This window comes from Myxine glutinosa, chromosome 6 (genome assembly GCF_964187855.1).
Source record: "Myxine glutinosa chromosome 6, kmMyxGlut1.1, whole genome shotgun sequence".
Taxonomy (NCBI): Eukaryota; Metazoa; Chordata; class Myxini; order Myxiniformes; family Myxinidae; genus Myxine; species Myxine glutinosa.
The window spans coordinates 148,855,010-148,868,031 of record NC_136266.1 but is presented as its reverse complement, the minus strand read 5'-3'; the positions used below and the strand labels follow the sequence as shown (position 1 = coordinate 148,868,031).

The following is a 13,022-nucleotide window of genomic DNA, read 5'->3' as shown; positions in this document are numbered from 1 at the left end:
TTTGCAGTACACTCCAGCTCAAAGTATGCATCCATGTAAAGAACAATTTAAGTAAAATGCATTTCTGTAGGGAAATTACTTGCAAATTAGTGTTTATAATCTGAAGCATAACAATACCATGTCCAACAGTCATTGTGGATTTAATGTGTAATATCGTTACGGTTGCGAGTTTCTGGGTCTACTACGAGGGGGAGCCTCGGTTCCCCCTGGACTACTGGACATATGCAGGCCACCGAGCGAGGATAACTTTGCAATCTGGCGGGTTGCTAATCAACTACGAAGGCCAATTAGTCGACCAAATCTCCTCTGGTCCTCTGTCTTAACCTCACCTAACTCAACACTCTTACTTGAAAGTTGTTTCTTCACCTCTTTCCTCTTACGTTTTGTTCATTCTTATGGTTGATTTTTGAAATATGCACCCATTAGTCGGACAGCTGCCAGACCACACCCACATCTGTTGCTTGACTCCACCCACCATAGTGCTGAGACGAAATGATATGGCCGCCATCTTGCTTCCTGGTGGGCCTAACATATTAGGCTTGTATAGATAGGCCTCTGCTGATTTTACACTGTCCAGCTTTATTGCATTTCAGAGTTCCTACTTGCCACTCCTGTTCAGAGTGGGATGCACTAGTTGCCTGAAACTAGACTCAGCAATCCGTCAGATTTGTAATTGATATTGAACCAAACCGTGAAGACCATCGGAGATAAATTGTAAAATACCTTCAACAGCAAGGATGAGGGAGTAGGGTGGACAGAGGAGGCGAAACTATACATATTTGGTCGGTCTCCGTTCTACCTTCTGGAACCCGCATGTGGAGATAACGACACACACCCTGTGTCACCTTGCTTCTTCCATGAGCCTTGATTTTGTATACAAAAATAAAGTTTCCTTTCTTGGGCACTTTGTGTCTGCTGGCTTTTGTTTTCCTATAAATGAAGTATGGATCTCCTGTGGCCACTCTCCCTCTCCTCTACCCTACACAGCACTCATGTAAGTAACTTAATTGAGACATTCTTTTGCCCCTTCCATTGTGTGATCAGGTGATCCACTCTGATCAACCAATTAGCACGCAGCATGTGCAATACTTTACATATCAGCTGCTTCGTGGGTTGAAATATCTCCACTCAGCACAAATTGTGCATCGGGATCTCAAACCCTCTAACCTACTTGTTTCTGCCACCTGTGAGCTCAAGATCGGAGACTTTGGAATGGCAAGAGGACTCAAAGGAGGACAGGTAACACGATCAGAAATTTCATGTGAATACAGAAGGCAATGAGTAAATTGTGGAATGGTTAAAGATTGTATCATTGCTGCAAGTATTTAAACAAATGATAATGATACTCGACATACATATATATTATATATATTATAATTATATATTATATATACAGTCATGTGAAAAAGTAAGCACACCCCATGCAAAGTTTTGACTTTTTCAACATATTTCAACATACAGCTATTTGATCTTCATTTCAACAATATTGGCAGATAAAGGTGATATAATATAACAAATATCATGAAACATTTACATTTTGTAGTCCATTGTATAATTTAAATAAACATAAATGCAAATTTCGCATGTGGAAAAAGTAAGTACACCCCATGAAATGTTTAAAAAATATATTTTTAACATATATGGACATATCAATATTTGATCTTCATTTGAACAGTATCTATAGATAAAGGTGATCTTATTGAACAAAAAACAATGACAAATTGACTTTGCAATAATTTATTCAACAAAAAATTAACAGAGATGCGATTTCCTTCTGTGGAAAAAGTAAGAACACCCTTGGCTCTAATAGGTGGTATTGCCCCCTATGGCAGAAACAACCTCAAGTAGACGTTTCTTATAAGTTATAACTGTCTACCAGTCTCTGACATCGACTGGGAGAAATCTTTTCCCACTCCTCCATGCAGAATTCTTTCAGCTGTTCGATGTTTGAGGGGTTTTCTTGCATGCACAGATCGTTTCAAATCCCCCCACAACATTGCGATGGGATTTAGATCCAGGATTTGACTTGGCCATTCCAGAACCCTCCACTTCTTTCTTTTCAGCCATTCCTTGGTGGATTTACTGGTATGTTTAAGGTCATTGTCATGTTGCAAGGTCCACCTTCGGTTGAGCTTCAACTTTCCGACAGATGGCCTCACATTATCCTCAAGCACCCTCTGGTACAATGAAGAATTCCTCGTGGATTCTATGATGGTGAGCTGCCCAGGCCCTGATGCAGCAAAGCTGCCCCAAACCATAATATTTCCACCACCATGCTTTACAGTTGGTATCAGGTTCTTGTGGTCAAATGCTGTCTTTGGTTTTCGCCAAACATGTCTTCTGGTACTGTGGCCAAATAGCTCTACCTTTGACTCATCTGTCCAGAGCACATTGTTCCAGAAGTGCTGGTCTTTGCCTAGGTGTTCATTGGCAAACTTTAGTCTTGCCCTGATGTTCTTTCTGGACAGCAAAGGTTTCCTCCTGGCACACCTCCCATGTAGATCAAATTTGTGCAGCCTCTTTCTAATGGTAGACTCGTGCACTTTGACATCAACAGTGGCAAGAGCTACCTGTAGGTCCCGTGATGACATTCTGGGGTTCTTAGAGACTTCTTTCAGCATCTTGCGGTATGCTCTCGGGCTGAACTTGCTGGGGTGGCCTGGCCTGAACAAGTTGGCAGTTGTTTGGAATCTTCTCCACTTGTAGATGATCTTCCGGACAGTCGAATGATTGATTTCAAATTGTTTGGAGATCTTTTTAAATCCCTTCCCAGACTCGTCGGCATCTGTAACCTTCTTTCTGAAGGCCTCAGAGAGCTCTTTTGATCTCGGCATGGTGACGCCGCACACTTCAACAACAAAGAGCAAACCAAACTAAATGTCTGAGGTTTAAATAAGACAGGTTCCTCCAAGATCCTCTCTAACGATGTTCTAATCATTTGCACATGATTCTAGTTTTAGGTATTTGAAGTAGTGATAAATGTAGGGGTGTACTTACTTTTTCCACATGCGAAATTTGCATTTATGTTTATTTAAATTATACAATGGACTACAAAATGTAAATGTTTCATGATATTTGTTATATTATATCACCTTTATCTATCAATATTGTTGAATTGAAGATCAAATAGCTGTATGTTGAAATATGTTGAAAAAGTCAAAACTTTACATGGGGTGTACTTACTTTTTCACATGACTGTATATATATATATATATATATATATATATATATATATATATATATATATATATATATATGTATATATATGTATGTATATATATATATATATATATATATATATATATATATATATATATATATATATATATATATATATATATATATATATATATATATATATATATATATATATATATACACAGACTTGGCATTTAATATGGAATATTTTTTTTTTCTTGACTTGGGTTTACTTTCTTAACTCAGTATATCAATCTGGTGTTTCTTTTACACTTTGGTGATTTATTTGTTAAAAGAAGCATGTCACTGATTGTCTCGCAGCAAGAAGTCAACAACAGGATTATATCACAGGTGGCGTGGCAAAATGTACGGACAGGTGCATTTGATGATTGGCTTCACAGTCGGGTATACAAGGGTTGTTGCGTCCTCTATTAGTGGAAAACAACTGCTGCACGTCTACAAAAGTTATTGCCGCTTCCTCTGGAGATGGTCCGTCAACTCGACAATGCTGTTTGTCATGGAGTGGTGGCTTTACGAAATTACGGCATGAAACAGCGTGCTATTGCTCGGCAGTATGGCATCACTCAAGGCCAGGTGTCAAAGATCCTGAAACGAAATGCTCAGAGGGGTGTCCCTCCTCCAATACCGAGGCCAGGACGTCCCTGCAAAACCACAAGGAGGGATGATCGCCAGCTGCACCGGTTAGTCTGCAATGGCCGTACCAAGTCAGCTAATCGGCTTAGGGCTGAGTGGCAGCAACTGACAAATGTGCCTGTATCCAGAAGGCTAGTCAACCAATGACTGGTTCAAGCAGGCTATCGTGCCAGGCGTCCCCTGAGAAAGCCACGCCTGACCAGACAACACCGCCAGCGCCGATTGCAGTGGGCCAGAGAGCACCGTCAATGGCAGCCAGGACACTGGAATCACGTGATCTTCAGTGACGAGTCTAGATTTCTGGTCTATCGTCAAGATGGCCGCGTCCGAGTGCGCAGACAAGTGCATGAAGCCTACAACAAAGATTGTATAGTGCCAAGAGTCCAAGCTGGAGGTGGTGGGGTGACCGATTGGGCTGCTTTTCATGCAGGGGGCAAAACTGACCTGGTTGTTCTGAATGGAAACCTGAAACAGTTCAAGTACAGGGCCATTCTGGAAGAAACATTGCTTCCATTTGCTCGTGCAGCCTTTCGAGGAAACTTTGTCTTCCAAGATGACAATGCACGGCCTCATCGTGCTCGCATGATCCAACACTTTCTTGCTGACCGTGGTTATAGAGCATATGGAGTGGCCTGCCATGTCCCCGGATATGAATCCGACAGAGAACTTGTGGGCAGAATTAACGCGTCAAATCGACCACTTGGACCAGCAGCCGACCTCTGTGCGTGAATTGCAGCAGGCTATTGTCACTGCATGGCAAGCGATTCCTGTCCAAACCTTGGCAAATCTCGTGAACAGCATGCCTCAACGTGTACGTGCTCTCCTGAATGCTTGTGGGGGTTACACGAAGTACTGAACTGTAATTTTACTGTCCGTAATCCCAGTCGTAATTTAACTTTTGTTTTTGTTAAAAAAAATTTTGGGCTAATGTTCAAAATAAAGAGATACTTCTGGAAAACGTACAGAAGTTTAACACAGCACTGTCCATGAATTGAGTTCGATATCAGTTTACATCACTTTCAAGGATCAATTTATTTGTTTCGAAATGTCAAATGTGGTTTTTGTTTCTTTTAAAGGTCACATTAACAAAATCTCGAATAATTTCAACATAATTCCAATGAACTTTTGGTTCCAAGACATCTTGAAAAGTAAGTTCACCCCCACAAAAAAAATATTCCATATTAAATGCCAAGTCTGTATATATATATTGTCTGGTCTGTATATATATATTATATGTTGTCTGGTCAGGCGTGGCTTTCTCAGGGGACGCCTGGCACGATAGCCTACTTGAACCAGTCGTTGGTTGACTAGCCTTCTGGATACAGGCACATTTGTCAGTTGCTGCCACTCAGTCCTAAGCCGATTAGCTGACTTGGTACGGCCATTGCTGACTAACCGGTGCAGCTGGCGATCATCCCTCCTTGTGGTTCTGCAGGGGCGTCCTGGCCTCGGTATTGGAGTAGGGTCACCCCTCTGAGCATTTCGTTTCAGGATCTTTGACACCTGACCTTGAGTGATGCCATACTGCCGAGCAATAGCTGCCATACTGCTGTTTCATGCTGTAATTTCGTAAAACCACCACTCCATGACAAACAGCATTGTCGAGTTGACGGACCATCTCCAGAGGAAGCGGCAATAACTTTTGGAGACGTGCAGCAGTTGTTTTCCACTAATACAGAACACAACAACCCTTGTATACCCGACTGTGAAGCCAATCATCAAATGCACCTGTCCGTACATTTTGCCACGCCACCTGTGATATAATCCTGTTGTGGACTTCTTGCTGCGACAGACAATCAGTGACATGGTTCTTTCAACAAATAAATCACCAAAGTGTAAAAGAAACTCACCAGATTGATATACTGAGTTAAGAAAGTAAACCCACGTCAAGAAAAAATTTTTTTTTCATATTAAATGCCAAGTCTGTATATATACATATGTACAGTCGTGGCCAAAAATATTGGTATCCTTACACCTTTTTCAAATAACTCACAACTTTCTCGAAAAATAAGTTAAAATTGACAAAAGTATTTGGTCTCCATAATTCTTTATTTCACTGTTAATGTCACAGAACCTATGTTTTTGATTCAGAACTTAATATATCCTTTTAAATCAGAAAATAAAAAGAAATGGCTTTCACAAAATTATTGACACCAGAGACTTAATATTTGGTGTCACGGCCTTTGGACAAAGTAACTGCAGTCAAGCGCTTCCTACAGCCATGAATGAGCTTCCTCCACCTCTCTACTGGCAGTTTGGCCCACTCTTCTTGTGCAAACTGCTCCAGTTCTCCCAGATTTGAAGGGTGCCTTCTCTCACCTGCTGTTTTTAGATCTCCCCACAGGTGTTCAATGGGATTTAGATCTGGACTCATTGCTGACCACTTCAGAACAGTCCAGTGTTTTGTGTTGAACCATTCCCGGGAGCTTTTTAAAGTGAGTTTGGGGTCATTGTCCCGCTGCAAGACCCATGACCTTCGACAGAGACCCAGTTTTCTGACACTAGGTTGAACATTGCGCTCCAAAATGCCTTTGTAATCTCCTGATTTCATGATGCCATGCACACATTCAAGGCACCCAGTGCCAGAGGCAGCACAGCAACCCCAAAACATCACTGAACCTCCTCCATGTTTGACTGTAGGGAAGGTGTTCTTTTCTTTGAAGGCTTCATTTTGTTTTCTGTAAACATAGAGATGATGTGCTTTACCAAAAAAAGCTCTAATTTGATCTCATCTCTCCACAGGACATTCTCCCAGAAGGATTTTGGCTTGTTCAGGTGTTTATTTGGCAAACTACATTTGGGCTTTCTCAGCAGTGGGGTCCTCCTGGGTCTCCTTCCATAGAACCCCCTCTCATTGAGTGGGCGACGGATGGTGCGAGTTGAAACTGTCGTACCTTGTGTCTGAAGGTCAGCTTGAATCTGTTTGGCAGTTTATCGAGGTGCTTTCTCCACCATTCGATCAAGTTTTCTCTTGCGGCTATGTCCAGGGAGATTGGCTTCAGTGCCATGGGCCTTAAACTTCCTGATAACATTGCGTACGGTGGACACAAGAACATCAAGGTCTTTGGAGATGGACTTGTAGCCTTGCGATTGTCCACACTTGGCTACAATCTTGTGTCTAACCTCCTCAGACAATTCTCTGGTTTTCTTTGTTTTCTCCATGCTCATTGCGGTACACACAGTGACACAAAACAGCATAATGACATCTTTTCTCCATTCAAACTGGTTGAATAAGTGATTTTTATATTGCAGGTACCTGTAACTCATCACAGGTGTTTTCAATTCCAAAGTAAAGGAGAATCACCTGCTTGAAATCTAATTATTTCTAACAACTTCTAAAAGGTGCCAATAATATTGTCGAGGCCATTTTAGGATTTCTGTGTGGAATAAGCTAAGATATAGTAATTCTTTCAACTTTTTTTGTTTTGTTCCACTGCAAACCAAAGAAATACAAATGTGGATACCAAAATATTTTTTAATTTCAACAATTTTGTGGAAGAAATGGTGCATTATTTGAAAAAAGTACAAGGGTGCCAATATTTTCGGCCACGACTGTATATATATATATGTATTTACATCTGGAGCATGACGAGCACTCCCCTGATCTCCACTGGATAAATCTCCCCTGACCTCCATGTTTTGATTTAAATATCCCCCTGATCACCAGTACTTTTTGTTTTTTGGTTTGTATTGGCAGAAACAAATGTGTGTGTGGCAGATACATTTGTTTCTTGCGGATTATTTGGTGTTTTCTAAGTGAGATATAATTCATGGCTGATGCTCTCCTTCGAAGTCAGGAAGATCAATATGTTGCTTTCAATGGAACCCTCTCTGTTCCTCTCCCGGTGGAGGCTGGAGTACCCCAAGGCAGTGTCGTGTAACCATTCTTGTGTCTTATCTTCATAAAGAACCTTTCCCATGCTCTGGTAAACCCTCTCTTCCTTTTTTTTGGAGACGAATCCACACTGTGTCCTGTCCTGATCGGCAGACAGTGGCGTCTCTCTCTGCTGATCTGAAAATGATTGGACTCTGGTCCGATAAATGCAACATACATACCATTCCTTGAAATTTTCAGTGTTACATTGTCTCACTCAAAGGATTGTAAAATGAACCCAACTGCCTACATATAAGGTCAGCTTGTGAAAGAGATTCAGTCTCTTGAACTTCTCGGGCCCATCATCAGTCGTAACCTCTTCTTCGCTTCCCACATTACAAACTGGACTCCAAATCCAGCCACATGTTGGGCATGCTACGTCATTCCAAGAAACTTCAAAGGACGAAGTCTATAAGGCCTTTTCCCTTCGCTCAATGGAGTACTGTTCTCCCTCATGGGTGGGGAAATGATGTGACCCCATCATCACATCTGTCCCTCCTTGATTATGTGGAATTTTATGCTCTCAACATTATTAGGCTCATGGCCATCTTTAGGTTCACATCACTTAAGCATTAGTTTTCGAAACAGCACACTCCTGCAAAGAAGACCAAGACAAATGGATTTTTGAGGATGGTGTGTAATGCAACATACATGCACCAAGCAGTCGCCAAGATGTTGCACAGTGTGAAAGCATCTCGATGTAAGATCTGAATGGTCATTTGCAATCTTTGTCTGATAACTAGGCCGTGCCCGTACGTGGGTGCCCGTTCCGTGGCCAAAAAAAAAAAAAAAAAAAATTTCCAAATTTAAATCAAGTGTACCTCCCTGTCTTTGCTAGCCATGACATTCGATGCCATTGACCATTGCCACTCCTACGCCACGGTGAGGCGACAGGGTAGGATTTGTAGGAGACCGGAAAGTGCAGTGTCAGTATGTATTCCATGTTCGAATTGTTTTAGTTTTAAAATAGTTAAAAAAAAAAAAGGTTTGCAAAGCATATCACCAAATTGAAACAGAATTGAAACAGAGCAGAATTCGTTATTATTATTATATTACTACAAATTATTACAAATTATTACATTACAAATTTTATTCGTTAATGTTAATTCCCTGCCATCACCCACTGCCATCACCCTCCCATCACCCTGCCATCACCCTCCCATCACCCTGCCCCATCACCCTGCCCCATCACCCTGCCCCAATAAAAATTGTCTACATGTACATTGTACACACCTTTATGTCGTTAGCACCACTTCATAAACAACATTGCAGAGGAAACGGCGCTTCTTCTTTGTTTCCTCGTCCTGGGCAAGAATGCGGAGGCTGCTGGATCTGCCAACCCTACAGGTCGCCACGTAGAACTGGCAATGGCTGAAGAAGTCTCTTGGGCAGAAGATCCCAACATGGTGTAGCGACTGCCAAAAGAAGTTGTGCACTTATTTTGATGAAATCTTTTCGTAACAATTTTTCTTCAATCAATAAATAAATAATAAGAATTGTCCACATGTACACACCTGTATGTCGTTAGCAGCTCTTCATAAACAACATTGCTGAGGAAACGGCACTTCTCCAGGAGATCCTAACATGGTGTACAACTGGCAAAAGAAGTTGTGCACTTTTTTTGATGAATTCGTTTCGAAACAATTTTTCTTCAATAAATAAATAATAATAAAAATTGTCTACATGTACATTGTACACACCTTTATCTCCTTAGCACCTCTTCATAAACAGCATTGCAGAGGAAACGGCGCTTCTTCTTTGTGTCCTCGTCCTGGGCAAGAAAGCGGAGGCTGCTGGATCTGCCAACCCTACAGGCCGCCACGTAGAACTGACAATGGCTGAAGAAGTGTCTTGGGCAGAAGATCCCAACATGGTGTAGCGACTGCCAAAAGAAGTTGTGCACTTATTTTGATGAAATCTTTTCGTAACAATTTTTCTTCAATCAATAAATAAATAATAAGAATTGTCCACATGTACACACCTGTATGTCGTTAGCAGCTCTTCATAAACAACATTGCTGAGGAAACGGCACTTCTCCAGGAGATCCTAACATGGTGTACGACTGGCAAAAATTAGTTTTAATTAGTTTTAAAACATAGTTTAACGGCAACATAGTTTGCCGACGGGAAATAAATGAATACGCTCTCAAATGTGCCATCCGAGGCAGAGTCTGTTCGCCACGTTCGGCACACGTGATAGCTCGCTGCTCTCTGATTGGTTGAATCGTTTTTTGGACATAGCTCGGTAACTACTTCTGCGATCGCAAATTAGTTTTAATTAGTTTTAAAACATAGTTTAACGGCAACATAGTTTGCCGACGGGAAATAAATGAATACGCTCTCAAATGTGCCATCCGAGGCAGAGTCTGTTCGCCACGTTCGGCACACGTGATAGCTCGCTGCTCTCTGATTGGTTGAATCGTTTTTTGGACATAGCTCGGTAACTACTTCTGCGATTAATTTAAAACCTTGAAAAGGCACATCCTCGGGTCCCCAGCAATATACCTGGCAAGTTTCAAGTATATCGGACCGGTAGTTGTCGAGAAACAGCGGTCACAGACAAACATACAAACATACAAACATACAAACATACAAACAAACATACACACAGAGATTAGTGGAATTATAGATAGATGAGATTTTTGTGGAAGATGCATCAACTGGATCGTACTTTATTCTCTATTTTCTCCTCGGTTCCAGGACAGGGATTCTGCATTCATGACGGAGTATGTTGCCACTCGCTGGTACAGAGCCCCGGAATTGCTACTAGCGCTGCACAAATACACGGCGGTATGATACTTCCTGCACATTTTTGCGAAATACAAAACATTTATAATGCATTCTTTTCTACTAAAAACATACATTATCCTTCATTCTTTCATTACTTCCACAGGCAATGGATATGTGGTCTGCAGGTTGTATACTTGCTGAAATGCTGGGCCGCAAGCAGCTCTTTCCTGGACGGAATTATGTGCACCAGTTGCACTTGATCCTTTCTGTTCTGGGCTCCCCACCTGCTGAACTGATTCAGGTAAAGTGTCATCCTCTGTCATAATTAGGGATGTATTACAAACCCACAAACGATGTATTATCCTGGTAGTGGACCATTGTGTATCCACGATTTTTACCCCACACACTAACAGTGAAAAGCGGGGTTAAGAAATTGGTTGACTTTGTCTGTCTGTCTCTGTTTGCCTGCCTGACTACAAAAGTCAGTTTATGATCGAGGAACCACTTGATTTTAATTGGATGTTATATTTTGAACACGAATCAGCAACGAACCTGTAGCTTACAGTAGTTTGGCTCTGAATTCGTCTTGATCACACATGCCCACAGAGGAGTGAGATAATGTTTTTACTCAATCTGCCTGTCTGGCAGTCACACAAAATTGAAAATCATTCCAAACAGGAAGCTTATTCTTTTTAAAGACGTCATAAATGACACAAACAGGCACAAATAACTAATGTACATGTTAAATAAGGTGGTGTACAAGACGCTGCATCAACGGCGGTATTCTTTTGAATTGATTTTTCTTAAAACCTCCTTATTTTTATTACTCCCGCCAGGGAGTAATGCATTCACTCGTGTCCGTGTCCGTGTGTGTTCGTGTGTTTGTGAACAAGATATCTGGAAAAGTTCTGAACGGATTTGGATGAAAGTTGGTGGGATGATTGCCCTTGGGATAAGGAAGAATTGATTAGTTTTTGGTGAAGCTCAGGATATTATTCCCGATCCAGGAATTTTTTGAAGGATTTTTTTACCATTGGAAGATAGGGCTAATTTTTTTAACATTATCTTCTATATATTATATATTTAACATTGTGATATGAAAATAGTTTTCATATTTGTTGTAAATGTAGCTTAAACTCATGGTTATGCGTTAGAGCGGTGTATTTTTTTTAGCAGCGTCGTCTTCAATGTTCATTTTTTTTTTCTAATAAAGACATATTCTGTCATTTTTAAACCACCAAAGTGTGTATTAGGTTTCCCCGTTTAATAAAATGTATCGTTTGATACGTATAATGCTTTAAAACTGTTTTTTTTTTTTTAAACCTCAGAAGAGATATCAACATTTAGCTCAGCGAATGTCATTCGCGTTGTCTGTATTTGATGAACTTATAAAGAATTAGTTCCAGATTTGTCAATGGCTGAGGTATATTAACAAACAAATAAAACAGATTTGGCAACATTCCAACTTTTTAAAAAAAGATCGCATATTCACCCAGGGTTGTGAGAGGCTGAAGAAGAAGAAACCTCGCATGGGCTTCCCAGACCAAATAAATAATTCTGGTTCTGGCTCTGCGATTTTCAGGTTTATTACTCCCGCCAGGGAGTAATGCATTCGATCGTGTCCGTCGTCCATGTGTGTGTGTGTTCGTATGTTCGTGTGTTTGTGAACAAGATATCTGGAAAAGTTCTGAACGGATTTGGATGAAAGTTGGTGGGATGATTGCCCTTGGGATAAGGAAGAATTGATTAGTTTTTGGTGAAGCTCAGGATATTATTCCGGATCCAGGAATTTTTTTGGAAAACTTTTTGGGAAAGATTTTTTCTGTTTTACTTTATTAAAGCTTTTATTCTTATTCTTAAATGATGTTTTTCTCCTGTAATTCCGAGATATATCAAAATAAATTCTCTGACAGGGCCTACTTTCTTTTTCATTTATTGTTTTGGGGAGAGGGGATGTTAAACAAAACGTATTATTCCAACTAAACCCACGGCGGGAGTATGCGCTCTACTGGGTGGCGTTCTAGTTTTTTAAATAAAATCTTTATTTTATTTCGATTGAATTATATACTTGAACACTGTAGTACACAAATCACCGTATTAGCGCTTTCAAATCCCTTTAGTTTAGCAGTACTTGGACAAAACCATTTTACATCATCTCGACCAATCAAATTTGCTGCTCGTAAACCCCGCCCATGCCCTTTTTCCTCAAGACTGTGTGGGGTAATGTGTTCCATGAACTCTCTAGTTTTCCACGTTGTTGTTGTGAAGGCCAAGTGAGCAAACTTTCAATCTTGTGACCCACAAAGCTCACCTTGTCCATCCCGATCAGACACTCCGATGGCCTGGCCATGAGGCAGGCTACGGACGTCCGGCTGAGTAACTCCGAAAGGATGCAAATGTGCTCGCTCCAAGTGTGAATGTTGATCAGAATATCATCGATATAGCTAGCAACGTTTTCCATCCCAACCAGCAACTTCCTAACACCTCGTACTACCATAGCTCTTGAGTTCATCGTCCCATCTTCAAAACCCCACAGGTGCCATCTGTTGCCACAAATACAGTCTTGT

General features: G+C 40.9%; 1 protein-coding gene across 7 annotated transcripts in view; it reads left to right on the top strand.

Moving 5' to 3' along the window:
• LOC137416936 (uncharacterized) overlaps window positions 1-13,022 on the top strand; it is a 52,869-nt gene that overhangs the window by 21,134 nt on the left and 18,713 nt on the right. For all 7 annotated transcript variants that reach the window (XM_078780681.1, XM_078780684.1, XM_078780682.1 and 4 more), the window contains 3 exons: window positions 1,045-1,239; window positions 10,426-10,515; window positions 10,619-10,756. In XM_078780681.1, coding sequence (XP_078636807.1) covers window positions 1,045-1,239; window positions 10,426-10,515; window positions 10,619-10,756 — 423 coding nt within the window. The remainder of the gene's footprint in view (window positions 1-1,044; window positions 1,240-10,425; window positions 10,516-10,618; window positions 10,757-13,022) is intronic.